We start from the raw sequence: 16,477 nt of genomic DNA on the forward strand, positions 1-16,477 counted from the left end.
CCGTCCAATAACCTTATAAACTGGTAAAATTCTATTTTTTAAAAAGGTAAAAGTTCCATTTTAAAACCATTTTTTTTCATAAGTTTCATTACCAGTATTAGCAGGAGCTATTACAATATTATTAACAGGCCGAAACTTAAATACATCATTTTTTGATCCAACAGAAGGGGGAGACCCAATTCTTTATCAAGACTTATTCTGATATTTTGGCCATCCAGAAATTTATATTTTAATTTACCAGGATTTGGATTATTTAACATATTATTACAAATGAAAGAGGAAAAATTATAACATTTGGACACATAGGAATAATTTATGCGATAAAAAAATCTTAAAATAAATTAAATCTAAAATTTTAATGTTGTTGGTTTTTTCAGGCATAATTTAAAAATGTATCGGTATTCTTTATTTATGTGTATGAATAAACTATTATTTTATTCAAATGTAAAACAAATTTCTCTATTGTTATTTTATTTTCGTAAACGAATGGAAATTGCTTAGAAGCTTATATAGGTCGGTCACCTAGCCTAATCATCATACATCATGTTTACGATTAAACCAGATATTTTTATTTTAATATCTACATTGTTGGAGAAATACTTTTGGCAGGGATCTCGTGAAAATAAAACTTTTAAAAATATAGGAAACATTTATCTAAATCGTATAGGTTAATTCTTACGTATTACAACAACATAGTATAATTACAAATTTTATAAAATGTCTATTTATCTTGTATTCATAATAAAATGTAATGTCTAATTTGAATACATGGAATTCCGACCATCTTTACCTTAGTTAAAGTCAGAAATATGAGATTTAATTCAATTAAAGTTTTTCAAATAAAAACTGGATTTTAATGTTTGAAAGGGGGTGAATCCTATGTACCATACATTGGCCACTTACATTTTACATACATTGGCCTCTGTTACAAACAAAATAAAAACATTGTCATTTTTATATGTCTGTTGTGGTATGGTAATATATAAAAAAACAGGTTTCATAAACTTGCTGTAGCGTATCTAATTGTTGAGTTTTATTCTAAATTATATAATTATGTTGTGAACTAGGCCTACTTCCTGTTGTATAGCAACTAAAATAGTAGAATCATTCGTTAATCGTGCATGACTATATGCTGTTTATGAAAAGTTGTAAACACAACACGCAATTCTAAGAATTTAATTTACTTATTTTTAATCTACTCTAATGATTGCGCTGTGAAGAATCATGTTACACATCGCTTGTAATTTTCTAGAAGTGGTTATTATAGAAACATTTATTGCAGTGTATATTTTTCTTAATGAATAGAAGTGAGTAGCTGTTAGCGATTTATTTTTACTATTTCTTGTGTTGTTTTTCATTTAAGGCTTTGTCATAAATTCAGTCATGTAAATTTTTTAATATTTCCATTAAGTTATTCTCTTTTAAAATGCCCAAGTTACGAGGAAAAGGTGCAGTAGTTTATAGTCAGGTGAGGGAAATTATATTCAATGTTTACAATTTATTTTTACAAAACAATGCCGAAACCGGAATAGCGAGGAAAACTGAAATGCTGAATACGTTGTTCAAACGACAAAAGTATCAAAACGAACGGTCTAAAGAATTATAGCAGAAGGGAAATCAAATGAAACTAAGAAACCATCCGTGTTCGTTTCACCGAGAAAATGTGTAAATTGCCCCGGTGCTGTGTGCAGTTTACATTCGTTTGACGCGGATGCTTTCAGGCGTTTAATAAATAAATTTTATGTAACAGGTTCCTACTGTGAAGAGAATTATGCAAAAAGCCCGCGATGAAGTTAATTTCAAAGGGAGAGAAAGATCTTTAAGAAGAATGTTACGTAAAATGGAATTTAGATGGAAAAAAGCAGAAGACAACAGAAAAATACCGATAGAACGACATGACATTAAAATGCAAAGAATGAAATTTGTACGACAAATTTCCCTGTTTCGCGAAGAAGGAAAACCGATTGTATACACAGATGAAACCTACATTTACAGTAGTCATGTGACACCAAAATCGTAGGTAGACACAACAAACCTTCATGAAGGTTTGAAAACACCAGTATCCCAAGAGAAGTTTATTCCTAACTTGCCACTTCGGTCGGTCATTGTACTAGATAATCCATCGTATTACAATGTTCTGCAAAAACTTCTAACTCTTTAAAAAGCGATATGATAAAATGGTTAACCGAACAACTAATTAACTGTTCTCGTGCTATGACGAAGACTGAATTATATGATATAAAATTACACAAAGATAATCAAAATAAATGTCTAATAGATGCCATTTTCGAAAATTATGGTCACAGTTCTACGGTTACCACCTTATCACCCTGACTTAAATGCCGTTGAAATGATTTGGAGTTAAGTGAAAGGGCAAGTAGCTAACAGAAATACAACTTTTAACATATCGGACGTTCTTTAGTTAGCGAATTCAGAATCGGACACTAGCTCTTTAGAATCTACCGACGACAGCGAGTTCGGAATTTTCAAGCTACAACAATAAAGTGAGTAGAAAAAATAATTAATTAAAGTGCTTTAAAATAATAACATTATTTTGGATACCAAACTAGTTTTAATTAAATAGCATCCTATGTATGCACGGTTAAAAGTATCATCTATATTAAACTGACAATGTTTTCAGTCGGCCTAGTACCGTGCCAAATGTTTGCTGAATGCTAGTAGTTTTTTGTACCAAGTTACGTGCCGATAGTTATACGATTATGTATTACTATTAAAAAAGCAAAGATCGAGTGAATTCAGAAAAAGTAAATTCGTCGTAATGTTAATTTACCGACAGAAAAAATTATAATGATTAGTATTACTAATTTTATTAGTATTAATGATTAAAAATAATAATTACAAATAATTAATTCTTTATTCTCTCTGAAACTTGTATAATGGGTCTTTAAAATAAAACAAATATTGTATGTTTATCTAGAGATAAGATAAAGAAAGAAGGTTTTTCGGGTACAAATAAAATTATACTTCTCATTCTTAAATTTATTTATCTGCCTTTATGTCACATTTTATTTGATTTAGTCTAGAATAATTGGTAAATTTAAATAAGTAAAGGTTAGCGGTTAGAAATTCTGTAAATTGAACAAGAGAGCTTATATGTAGAAAACTAAAAAAAAGTAGTTTATTTTTCTCTAAAATTATCGATTTATTATAAAATTTAATTATTTACAGTTATTAATCATAAATAACCACATTTGAATCACCCTGTTAAACGCTTTTATATGAACTAAGTCTTTCATAATTGTTTTTATTTAGTATTTTACCTTCCCGGCTATAGCAATCGAAATATGCTGCAGCTATGCCTACGAGTATAACGGGGAAGTTTACAAATCGACAAAAAAAATGTAAAAAAAGAGTTTTTATTTAATATTCATTCTCTTTCCAAAAAGTGATTATATATTTTTTTTTCTTTTATCTATATATTACTTAAGAAAAAGAGTTAATGAGAGTTTTTTTGAATTGATATTTCTACATTAACAGCCCTTCAAACCACTATAAAAATGTTTTGCCCATTCCAGTCCAACGGTCTATGGTAACAAAAAATATATTTTTTAATCTATTTCAATTTTAAATCTTTCTCGCAAGTTGCCTATAGTATTTAAAATGTAGAAATCTTAGTACTTTGTTAGCCCTACTCTAATGTATTTCTTGAAAAGTAAAAATTTAACCAAAAATTTTCACCCCTTCCTAAAAAGTTTCAACTTTGTTTATTTAGAATTATGGCTGATCTTTGTATTTTTTAAACAATTTTAAGTTCTTTTTTTAAATTTATTATCACCACTTTAAGGATTATTTTCTTAAAAATTAATTTTACCTGAATACTTCCCCTTGAATATGGGAGCCCCAAAAATAAAAAAAAATGTTTCTCAACTTCAAATTTTTATTGCTTAAAATCTATTTTGTTAAAGAATGATGTTACTAAAATAACTTATTACCGATTCCCTGATGGATAGCTCCCAAATTTATTAAGAATCATTTTTTTGTTTTTAATATATTTAAAGTCAATTTTAGTTAATACTTTAATTATTAAGTAGTAATTATTTAGTAAACATAAACTATATAAAATAACAATTAAACTGAATAATAAAATTGATAATTATGCCAGTTTATATTTAACAAAATATTTGTCTTTGTATGCGACTGTTATTTAATAACAATATAAAAAAATACAAAAAAAAATTACAAAAATATATTTGATTACATATAAAAAATTATTTTTTAAAAAAGCTTTTATTTAACTAATATTAATATTAACATTAATAAAAAAGGAAACAAATTAGAAAAACCCTCAAAAAAGTAAAAAATAAGAATTAAATCAAAACTGGCCGCTGCGGCCAGTTTTGTCGTTGTGGCCGCCACGACTAACTCTTGCGGCCAAAATTTGTATTAATTGTAATGGGACAACGCGCACCCCAGTCGGCCAGTATGCGATTAGACAGCGACTTGTTCAGTTTTCTGCAAACGCATGCAAAATTGTATTAAATTGTAATTTTAGTGAGTAATTTAGCAAAAAACTGCAAACGTATATTTTCCAAAAAATTCTATTTTCCTTGACTCTTTTTTAATATGTTGATATAATGTCGGAAATTGATTCGATACAGAAAAATTAATCTCTGAAGTTAAAGAAAGATCAAGTTTATGGGATCTGTCTTCCCATGAGTATTCCAACAAAACTTTCCGATTGACAGACGCAATGATGTGTTTACCTCTTATTTTGTATGCAATTTTATTTAATACATCATCAAAAATCTTGACTGACAATTTCTTGTGAAATTGAACATTTTTTTTTTTTTGTTGACGTAGATCACAAATAAAATTATAAAATATGCCTTTTGAAAAACGACTTTTTCAAAAGGGAAGTACCCAGTACCTTTTTCTTTCCCGTATCAAGTAATTACATAAATACACAACTGCAGCTATCTTGGTGATATCCATCTTGCGACTGGACGGCCGAGGCGCGGCCTCCACCTTGCTGGCCGTGGCCGCAGCCGCATAGTACACGTTTGCCCTTAATGATGAATGTGTTGATGTACTGGTCGTACACGCTCCCGCTGCTGCAGAATACGACTGGTGGGGAGGCAAGATGAGGAGTCGCATGACCTTCACCCCAAGATGATTTCATAGCCATTACAATGTCAGTGAATCACTCTCTTAGGTTTAAGCACAAATGTGTTAAGAGTTGGTTATTCAATTTGCTACATCATTATGAATCATTATTTAATTTGCTACATCATTATTTTGAAACTTCTTATACACAATCTCAGGGAAATGTGTTAATTTATCACTTTTAAACAAATGGTATATAAATAAATGATTACACTACTCTACACAATTGTATACAATTGCAGATGGGTTTCTTCTGAAATATAATGATGTTTTTTTTTTTTTTTTTTTTGTCTTCAGTCATTTGACTGGTTTGATGCAGCTCTCCAAGATTCCCTATCTAGTGCTAGTCGTTTCATTTCAGTATACCCTCTACATCCTACATCCCTAACAATTTGTTTTACATATTCCAAACGTGGCCTGCCTACACAATTTTTTCCTTCTACCTGTCCTTCCAATATTAAAGCGACTATTCCAGGATGCCTTAGTATGTGGCCTATAAGTCTGTCTCTTCTTTTAACAATATTTTTCCAAATGCTTCTTTCTGCATCTATTTGCCGCAATACCTCTTCATTTGTCACTTTATCCACCCATCTGATTTTTAACATTCTCCTGTAGCACCACATTTCAAAAGCTTTTCTTCTCAGGTACTCCGATTGTCCAAGTTTCACTTCCATATAAAGCGACAAAGCAAGCCAAAAGTAGTATATAAACAGTAGTTAATAATATTAATAAAATATTTACTTATTTTAATATATTCTACTTATTTTTTTAATTTAATTATTGAAGATGTTTTACACCTTCCTCCACACAAACTTTTACTTTTTTAATTATATTTGTGAATACCTTTTGTCATGTAGTTTCTGTAATTCTTTTTAAATGAGAGTGAATCACTGATTCTTATAATATTTTTTATGCTGATTTCATATATGTTAATAGATTTCTTCTATCAAGCTCAGTTTTTTGGTAATTGAAATTTCTTTTGAAACAAAAAATGTGTGGTGAGCGTAATATGACACTACAGTACATGCATTTTGTACTCACCTAAAATCTATTTCTTCTGGATTTTCTACTGTAATTTGTTGTAGGTAATTCCCTCTTTATTCCAACAGTAATCAGCTAACATTTTTGGATTCCATTTTCCCTTGTATTGTGTTTCCATTTTAGATATCTCCTGGTGAAAGCATTCTCCATGTTCATCACTGATAGCATCGAAGTTGTTAGGGAAAAAATCCAAATGTGAATGTAAGAAATGAATTTTGAGTGACATGTTACACCCAAGTTCTTTGTAGTTTTGAAGAGTTCACTCACAAGTTCTCCGTAGTTACTGGCCTTATGGTTTCCAAGAAAGATTTTTACAGTTTGAAATGATTTCCATGTAGCAACCTCCAATTGATTCAAACATTTTTCAAATGCTGGATCACTCATTAATTTTCTTATTTGTGGTCTAACAAATATTCCATCAAAAAGGGAATTTGTTTTTTAGAAACTGAAACCCTGCATCATTATGATACATTGCTTTAACAAATATTTTGAATAAATCTAGCTTAATGTGTAGTGGTGGAAAAAAGATAAACTTTTCTGGTTTTACTAATGCCTAACTAACAACATTCCTCTTTGCCCACTGCTCTTTTATGTAATGATTTTCCCTATCCCTGCTAACCCACTCACACAAAAAGCAACAGAACTTAGTGTGTCCAAGTAAAAGCACTATTACTTCCAGATCTCCACAGATATCCCATAAATATTTCCTTTACTGCATTCTGCTCAATAAAAGTTTCATATTTTCATAAGTCTCCTTCATTTAAACAGCGTATGCTAATGGTATTGATGGCTATTTATTTCCAATGTGAAGTAAACCAGCTTTCAAACTAAGCTTTGACGAGTCAATAAAAAGTCACCATTTGTCAGGTTGGTGCATATGTCGTAAAGGTTCCAGTAAAGAGTCCACACCATTAGAGTATCCTAAGTTTTCGTACTGAGAGAAGAAATGTTCAAATTCTGACTGTCTGTTGCAGAAAGCACTTATTTTGGAGTTTGGTTGTGAAAAAATTCCAACCTTTCAGTCTTGATGCCAGTATTTCTGCTTGATTCTTTGATAAATTTAGATCATGAACCAGATCATTTAATTCTGACTGATTAATTAAATGGGGTTCAGTATATCTATTTTCTAAGAATGCTGGATCTCTATGAAGAAAGAGATCCCTCGCCTGATATGTCAGCACAAGATTCGACATTTTCATCTTCATCTAAGTTCCATATATCTAGTGGCACTGGAATTGGAAGCTAAAGTTGTTTATGGGATGAGTAAGAGAAGTTAGTAAATGAAAACATAGAAATCCCTTTTAATAAACATTACACTAATGAAGGTCATAGTAAAAATCCTTCACAAAATTGTTAATGTGCAATGTTAAATATTTATATCCGGCTTCTTTTTCTTTTCAGAGAGATTCAGCCCAGGCAGTAAACAAATTATGACTAAAAGAATAAAATTGAAACCAGAGCCTACAAGCTTATTTTCAAGATTCACAAGAGAAGGTGACATTGATGTAGAAACAAATTATAACCATAATAACAACACATTTAATTTAAATAATGCAAGTAATAATGAAAGTGATAAAAAATTAAAAACAATTTCAAAAATTTGGATACCGCCATTAAAAACAAATAATGTTCAACAAGTAGATAAATTAAATAATATTAATTCAGAAAATATGAATGTATTTAAAGCTAAAAAATCAAAGCAAGAAATAAACAAATGGGCACATTTATCCAAAACTACCTCCACTACTGTAAACAGTGAAAACAATAACGAAATTGATGATTCATTCGTATTGACAAATAGTAATGTTGAACAAATTCAGGAAAGTGAAGAAAATTATATTTGTAAATCTAATAATACTAATTTAGAAGACAGCAGTGACTATTTGAGAAAAGAAGTGATGACTGGTTCATCTGGTATTGATGCATCAGTTGCTACATTACAGGATGCTGAAACTGTCATAATAGATGCTGATAATGATAACTGTACAGGTCAATTAAAAAGTAAAAATAATTATTTAAATCAAACAATGACTGAAAATGAAAATGAAAAAGAAACACATCAATTTCCAAGAAATGAATTTGAATATTTTATTAATTCTGACGATTCAGAACCAGAAGTTCTAGATATTAATTTTAAGGAAACTAAAATTGAATTTGATAAAACATCTAATCAGAATGATTTGTTAATCATTAGTAAAGACAATGATGATGTAAATATTTCATCATGTATTAAAATAATTGCAGAAGTTGATGAATCAGCAAAAAAGGTAGAAAATATTAATGATAAAGTAGATGAAAATCTTCTAATTAATGAAAAAAACAATAATATACATAAAAGTGAAAACATTGCTGGTGGGAGTTTGATAGATGAAAAAAATTTAAGAACTGATAGTGAAATAATTACCATCAAAGATAATGTATTTGAGGAGATGCAATCATCACAAAAATTGAAAAGTGTACCCTCAGATTACGATATATCAAATAAAAATGAAAATAATCATAATATTGTATACATTGATTTAATAAATGATGAAAATATTACAACAGACTTCAAAATAAATTCACCAGAAATTGACTTTGAAGAACAAATTAGTGAAAACATTGAAGAAGAATTAAATGATACAGTTTTGATTAGTAATGAAGCTGAAGATGATGGTAGTATGAATGAAGGAAGTATACCAAAAATAAATTTTACTTTAAACTCACAAGATATGGCTTTTAAAGGTGATGATAAAGATTCAATTCAAAATAAAATTCTAACAAGTAATGATAGTAATAGAAAAAACTCTCTTAAAGAAATAATTAAAAATTCTCAGATTGGATCAATAACTGATAATGAAACTCTACACGATATAAAGAACTATGATTGTGAGACAGAAGTATTAGAAAAATATTCTGATGTAATTAATAATGAACATAGATCTATACCAACTATACATGGGTGTGAGAAAGATATGATGGATCATGATAAAATAAATGATGATACAGAAATATCAGTTAAAAATAATAAAAAGGAAAAATACAACGTAAATAAACCTAACAAAGAAAATACTAATGATTTGTTAAATAGCTTGCATATTTTAACAGATGACAATAAAAACATTGTTGAAATAGATAAAATTAATGAGAACTTTTCAGAAAACCTAGATGTAAATGCAATTTCAGATAATACACAAGTTAAAGAAAATAATCTAGAAATTTCAGATGAAAGAAATTTAGAATCTTCTAATGACCCAGATGTAATTTCAATACATTCAAGTAATCAACAGTCCCAAGAAAATTTATCTGGGTTCAAAGATAATTCTGTTGAAATGCAACGGGAATTAGATGAAAGTAATTCATCACAAAAGATTGTGACAAAACAAGAAAACTATGATGAATATATCAAGTGTAATGATGATTTTTATAGTATACCAATGTCAGAAGTAATAAGAATTGAAAATGAATACCAGCAAACTGAAACGAATAATGAGCCAAAAGATCATTTTTCTAATGAGAATAATAATATACCGATAACAAAAATTAATAATTTGCTTCAAAATAATTCCACTGATCAGACTTTACACCAGAATTTACCATGTGTGAAAGATGTTGATTTTCCTACACCAGTACCTACCATTCACCCCCCGAAACTTGATTGGATTCAAAGAGTTAATCAAGAAAAACAAAAAATACGATCAATCATTCAAGAAATTAATAAATTAAAGTAAGTAGAAAATTTCTTTATTAGTTACACAGACACAAAAAATATGTATTTTTGTATAAGTGTAACATTTTTCACTGGTTAAGTCAATGATAAAATTTAATAATAGTTACACTTATTTATTATGATGAATCTATTATCCATGTTAAAGGAAGTTAAAATCAAACTTACAGTAAGTGCAAGATATTTTATAATTTTTCAACAGTGAAGACAGATTACTGACTTAATTTTATAGTATTTTTATAGCAGTAAAAATAGTTACAATTATTATTTTTTATTCAGAATTATCCTGTCTTACATTAAACTTCAAGTACAGTTACAGTTGGTTGTTTGTCTTAATTTCAAGCTGACCATTCCTGAAACAAAAGACCAGTGAACAAAAGACACCAGCAAAAGAGCAAACAAGTTCAGTACTATGTACACACCCACTGGTGCACACATAGTATTGAACTTGGAGTAGGACATGCGTGCAATCCTACTACCAACTAAAATACTACCCATTTATCAAAGTTTAAAAAGATTTTACAGTTTTCTTATATATATATATATATATTTTATATTATATAATATATTTAGTTAATAGTAGTATATGTATTCATTTTTTTAATGTAATTATATTTCTTGATTAATAGTGAAAAATTTGTATATAAAAATTTACTGAGTACATCCTAATGATAGATTTTTAATTTAATTATTTCTATGAGTTAATAAGAAATTTTTTAAATGAATTAATTTATAATAATTTATTTTTTTGTTTAATTGCAAATGACTAAGTTTTACGACAAACTCTAGATTTAGAAGAAATAATGATCAAAGTTTATCCATTTTTTAAATAATTAATTTCGTACTACTTAATTTGTATTATTTAATGGAAATAATAAAAACTTCTTACAGTAAAATCCAGAAATGTACACTTAAACCATAAATGCCTAAAAAAATTAAATGACTCCAAATAATTATGAAAACAAAATACATATTAATAATGTCAGAATATAAAACTAAAAAAATCATAATGAAAAATTAAATAATGAATACCTCATCACTCATTAGTTTACAATTAACAACCTCCAAACTAATACTAGTGAAGAATTGTGGTCCAACTGCACTCTCTGTGTGAGAACCTGTGTTGTTACTTAAGGGTTAAATCACAGTTATTTTACTTGTCCATTGTTGAATGTTAGAAATAAGAAAATACCGCTGTTTTTAAAGATTCTTTAACGTAATATGAAAAATGTAAGCAAACAAACAATAATAATTTATTTATTTTAAATAATTATTCACGTTGTAGTGGAGACGATACAACTGATTCAGTCACACACAAAATCAGTATATATGCATCGTATAAATTCAAAAATGATAACCAGTAAAGACATGGAAGGAGGTGTTGTGCTAGCACTTTCAGGACAATTTTGAAAGATTTTAATTCGTATCTGTGTGGTACCTGACTTGTATCAATACATATCTGGAACGTTATTACATCAATTCTGGTACCTGCAGAATCACAAAACAGGTGTTATAATGTTATTTATTTTTACAAAATTAAAATTAATAAGCATGGATATTTATGCATTGCTTTTAGGGAAAAAACAACAAATGATTATTTATCTGGTTTCCTGCTACAATGAATTTATAAAAAAATGTCTATAAGTTTTCATTGTTTTATAAAGTTATTGTTAATCATATTTATTTAAATGTTCAAGAGGTGGCTTAAAAATTTTCCAGGATCATCTGCTGTTTGCAACACTTATCAGTCTAACAGTACATTGTTTCACAATTGTGGTGTTCATAGCATCATAATGGTGTTCATAGTATGGCTGGGTTGTTTCTGTATTTATTTTTATTTATTTACAATTTCAAACATGAATTGACAATATTATTCAAATTTAATGAGGAATATAAAATGTTGATTTATCATTAACACAGATGATGAATATTAATGGTATCAGAAACATTATATATTTCCATTCTCACAATATTATCCACTATTAATAATACACAATATTAATTAATAATTTTAACTTATTGACTAAAAAATTGTAACCTGTACAGCAAAATTATGAGTTAAATCAGTAAAATAATTATAATTAAAATGAAAGTTAATTATCTTAATAGCACACAAAAGCCAAATAAGAATGAACTTATTAAAATAAGTAAAATATTTTCTCACCAACACCAACATAGCTGTATGTCTACACAATAGTTGTGGAATCATTACAATTCAAAATTTACAAGCATTGAACAGAACAAAAAATTTAAATTTTGTTTCTAAAATTGCTACAGGAGAAATTAATGTTGCTTGAAAAGGAATATGGTGCCACAGCCATAAAAACACATAAGTTTGTTAGTGGCATAACTGTTTTTGTGAGGATTGTGCAAATTAATATTGAAGGAAATGTAAGAGTTGATAATGAAATTCATACTGAGTAACTGTCAACCACAACAAATAATAATGGAAACATTGAATATGTTTCAAATTAGAGAAAAAATTCCTTGAAGAAATTGCTTCAGAAATTAGATTACTAGAGGATGTTGCAACAGTATATTTGAAATAGATTGAGTTTTTCATCACATTTTTTTCAAATTATTGTCTGCAGATCAGAAAGAAACATGAATGATACTGCCTGGTGACCTAATTACTACAGTTGATCAAGATAAAAACTTTCTGAGCTAAAAATTTACAAATAATTTTAATTTTAATAATTTTTTATTATTTTGAAGAAAACATCACTACTTAACAACAGAAATCAATAAAAATCAGTTCTGTTCCTACTCCTTGGATAGAGAAATTTCACTTGTGTAATCATTGGCAAAGGTAAAGTTAAATTAGAATTTTTTTATTTGGAAGAAAGTATACATCATGAATTCATTTCAGAAAGGCAAACACTGAATAAAGAAATATATATTTATTCTTTCCCATCTGCACAATGCATTTGTAAGGAAATTTCTTGAGAAATGAAAAACTAATAATTAGGTTGTTTTGCTTGACAATGTATCAGAACATTGATCCAGTCTGATAAAGAAATTTGTTGCATGAACAATATAATGTCTGAAACATTTATAAATTCAAAAACTAATTATAGTATTGGTTGTTTCCTAGCTTGAAATCAATTATGAAAAGAAATCAGCACAATGACAAGTACTGTTATTGCTGACAACAAAGCTGATAAAACAGGGTTTTACGAACTGGTTCTAGAAATTTTTCCAACAAATTAATGGGCAAAGGTGGATAGCTGTTCCAGAAAACTGCTTCAAAAGAAATTCATATATTTTAATATATCAGTGCAATTTTTTTCATTCCATCAATTTTTTTTAAGCTGTCTTGTTTAAAAAAATTGTAGCTTTGCATAACACCCAGGCTACTCTAGATGAGCTCTTTACCAAAATTTTTTAGGATTACTTTAGGTGTAAATTTATGTAAATAACTCTACTGTTGGGCAAATAATAAAGCTTAAACTGACAGATTTTATACTTTACAATGTAATTTTTCATATAGTAATGTTTTGAGTACTGAGAAAATAAAATTATAAAAGAGCAATATGGTTCTCATGAGTGAAATTTACAAAAAAAAACTTAATTTTACCTTGATATTTATTTATTAAAATCATGTAAACTGTTCTCAATACATCAATTTAATAAAAAAAATTAACTGTATTGTGATTTTTGTAGGAAGGCAATTCATGTAATTTTTTCAAGTAAATGAAAATTTATCTATTTACTGCATCTATGTTTATTTGTAACTAATCGTTAAAATGTGATTTATTTTCATGTTACATTTATGTTCCATGCAAAATTAAAGTAAAAGGTTCTTTAATAGCTGTGTTTATTTCAATTTCTACCCATTATTTATATTTACTACATAAAATTTTGAATATAAAATTAATTTCCATTGTCAAAACTACGAAGTATATGAGTCACACAGTACTGCTGCTATGAAGCAGCATATCCGACAAAAAAATAACACAACTACAATGAACCCATTCACTTGTTTATAAATATTATATTTTTTATCTTATTGTATCATTGAAACTATCTTCTGAACAGCAAAACATACCATTTATAATATCTAATAAATGTTCTATAAAGTTATAGATGCTGAAATATTACTTTTTTTTTTTTTATATAAATAAATTTGAATTTTGGGTATCTTTTACATTTATTCAAAGATTTATTAAATTTAATAAATTTGGTATTCATTGTTGAAGGCTTGTTTTGCAATATATTTAGAATTCACATTGGCAATGGAGTATAGATGGATTTTATTGTTATATTGTTAAGTGATTTTTACTATTGCTTATCTACTTTTTCCTGTTTAGCTTCCGGTAACTACCGTTCAGATAATACTTCAGAGGATGAATGAGGATGATAGGATGATGAATGAGGATGAGTATGAAGTGTAGTCTTGTACCTTCTCAGTTCGACCATTCCTGAGATGTGTGGTTAATTGAAACCCAACCACCAAAGAACACCAGTATCCACGATTTAGTATTCAAATCCATGTAAAAATAACTGACTTTACTAGGACTTGAACACTGGAACTCTCAACTTCCAAATCAGCTGATTTGGGAAGACGCGTTCACCACTAGACCAACCCGGTGGGTTATTATTGCTTACCTAATTTGAGTCAACAGTCCTATGTATTATTGAACTAAACACAGTTGTCTGTAAATGAAGCTGCTATGTTGAATTCTCACAGTTCAATTTACTTGAAATACCAATGTTATACATTAAAACTTTATCTTCAGACAATAACTTGAATCATGCTCTATTGTGGTTTCCAATAATAATAATAATAATCCAGACAAATCCAACCCCACGTTCAAGCAATAACATCTACCCACATGTCTGGGCGGGTAATGACATGACACTTCTGTACATTCACTTATGTTGGCCATTGGAGGAATGGTTTTGCTCAGGAGCTTCCTGTGGGGTACAGAATTGGCGGTCTCGAACTATGTGAACTAGTTGCGGTTATCCTTCTCGGTTTTGCTATCTTTAGTGGGAGCTGGAGGCATGACCGTGATCTGTTTTTCCTGACGCTGGGTGGTGTGGGGACGGGAAGTGCCCATTCCTCTCCTGTGGAAATTTGTGGGAGGCAGCTGACTGGGGGAACCCAGGGCAGGATCTATGATCCAAGGCACACTCTACTGCCTATACGTTTGCACCTTATGACATAGTGACTGACGATACTGTAGGTTTATGGAAGCATCTATTCACATCTTCCATGGCTGAGAGTCTACATAAAAACTCTCATCCAGAAGAACCTTTATCTTTGGAAGCGAACATCGAAGTGAGCATTTGTCTTTGGAAGGAAGAGCATCGAGTTCAGTAAGACAGAGAAGAAGATCCAAACAAAGTTTCGAACTAAAATCTTTGGACCAATTCCAAAATATCTGGTGATAAAGAAGAAAGAAGGGAATTTTTCTAATGTTAGACCTTTCACGATTGCTCATGTGATCACGGAAGCTAAACGAGGAACTGTAAAAGAGAATTGTAAAATTGACGTTGAGGTTGTACAGCATGGTGCACTAAATACCTCCAAGGTAGTTATGTACAAGGACCTTCTAAACTGCACAGAAGAAGACATTGCCAAGGAGCACAGAGTTATTGCACAACAACATTTGAACACATGACATAATGAAGAAGTTGTAACCTCCACGTAGCATGTTTTAACATTTAACAAACCTAAGTGTTCTGAGAAAATTAAGGCTGGATTTCATAGGCTGGATGTCTGTCCTTTCATCCCAACTCCATTGTGGTGTTTTGATGTCAGAAATCTGGACATACTGCGGCGAGATGCACTAGGAGACAGATCTATCCTTATGATGATCCATAACATCCAGATGACCCCTGCAAGAATCTGCCAGTTTGTGTTAATTGCCATGGACATCATAGATCACGAAACTGTCCGATCTATAAGGAGGAAGTAGCAATGTAGGAGGTAAAGACCATTCTAAAGATCGGCTACTTCGAAGTCAGAAAAATTGTACTCAGCAGATCACCAAAGCTTACATCCTACGCTCAGGTTGCTGCGATTCCTGCAGCTTCTTTTAAACCAAAAGACGTACCAAGCACAGTCGAACATATCATCAATCACAAATTGAAGAGTCAACCAATTAGAAAAAGTAATACAAAGCTGATGAAGAAAGAAGCAGATGTCTGTACATAAAAAATTATTATACAAACTAGGAATAAACCTTCAACCAGTCAAAATGTGAAGGAAAGTGAAATCAAAACAAAGAAGACTGAGCTAAAGTACAGATTGAAAATATCCCCATCCAAGGACCTCCAAAACCAGAAGTATATATTTTGGAAAAGGAAAATTTTGAAAAACCAATAATGGAGATTCAAAAGTACAGAGGTCTTTAAACGAAAGGGCGGTCATTTCAACTGCCCCACAAGCCCTAGGGGAGAATGGATCAAGTTTCGACTCAGATGCACTGCTGACGGCACCATCCTAGTTGGTGTCATCTGATGCTGGCAGAAGGCGATCCTCCGTGATTTACTGTAGAAAATTGGAAGACTCCATCTCCGAGGCCTCAGATACTTTGGAATTCGACATTGAGCACTCCAGGAAGTTGGAAAATGGAAAACGAAAGGGTAGCCTAAAAC

At 29.8% G+C, this 16,477-nt stretch overlaps 1 protein-coding gene across 4 annotated transcripts in view; it reads left to right on the top strand.

Moving 5' to 3' along the window:
• The window catches only part of LOC142319064 (uncharacterized), a 28,103-nt gene that overhangs the window by 7,570 nt on the left and 4,056 nt on the right, over nucleotides 1–16,477 (top strand). For 2 of the 4 annotated variants that reach the window (XM_075355920.1, XM_075355922.1), the window contains one exon: nucleotides 7,567–9,871. In XM_075355920.1, coding sequence (XP_075212035.1) covers nucleotides 7,567–9,871 — 2,305 coding nt within the window. Of the gene's footprint in view, nucleotides 1–2,385; nucleotides 2,505–7,566; nucleotides 9,872–12,965; nucleotides 13,090–16,477 lie in introns of those variants that run through there. The other 2 variants (XM_075355921.1, XM_075355923.1) reach the window with 2 other exon arrangements.

Source organism: Lycorma delicatula, chromosome 2 (genome assembly GCF_047948215.1).
Source record: "Lycorma delicatula isolate Av1 chromosome 2, ASM4794821v1, whole genome shotgun sequence".
Lineage (NCBI taxonomy): Eukaryota > Metazoa > Arthropoda > Insecta > Hemiptera > Fulgoridae > Lycorma > Lycorma delicatula.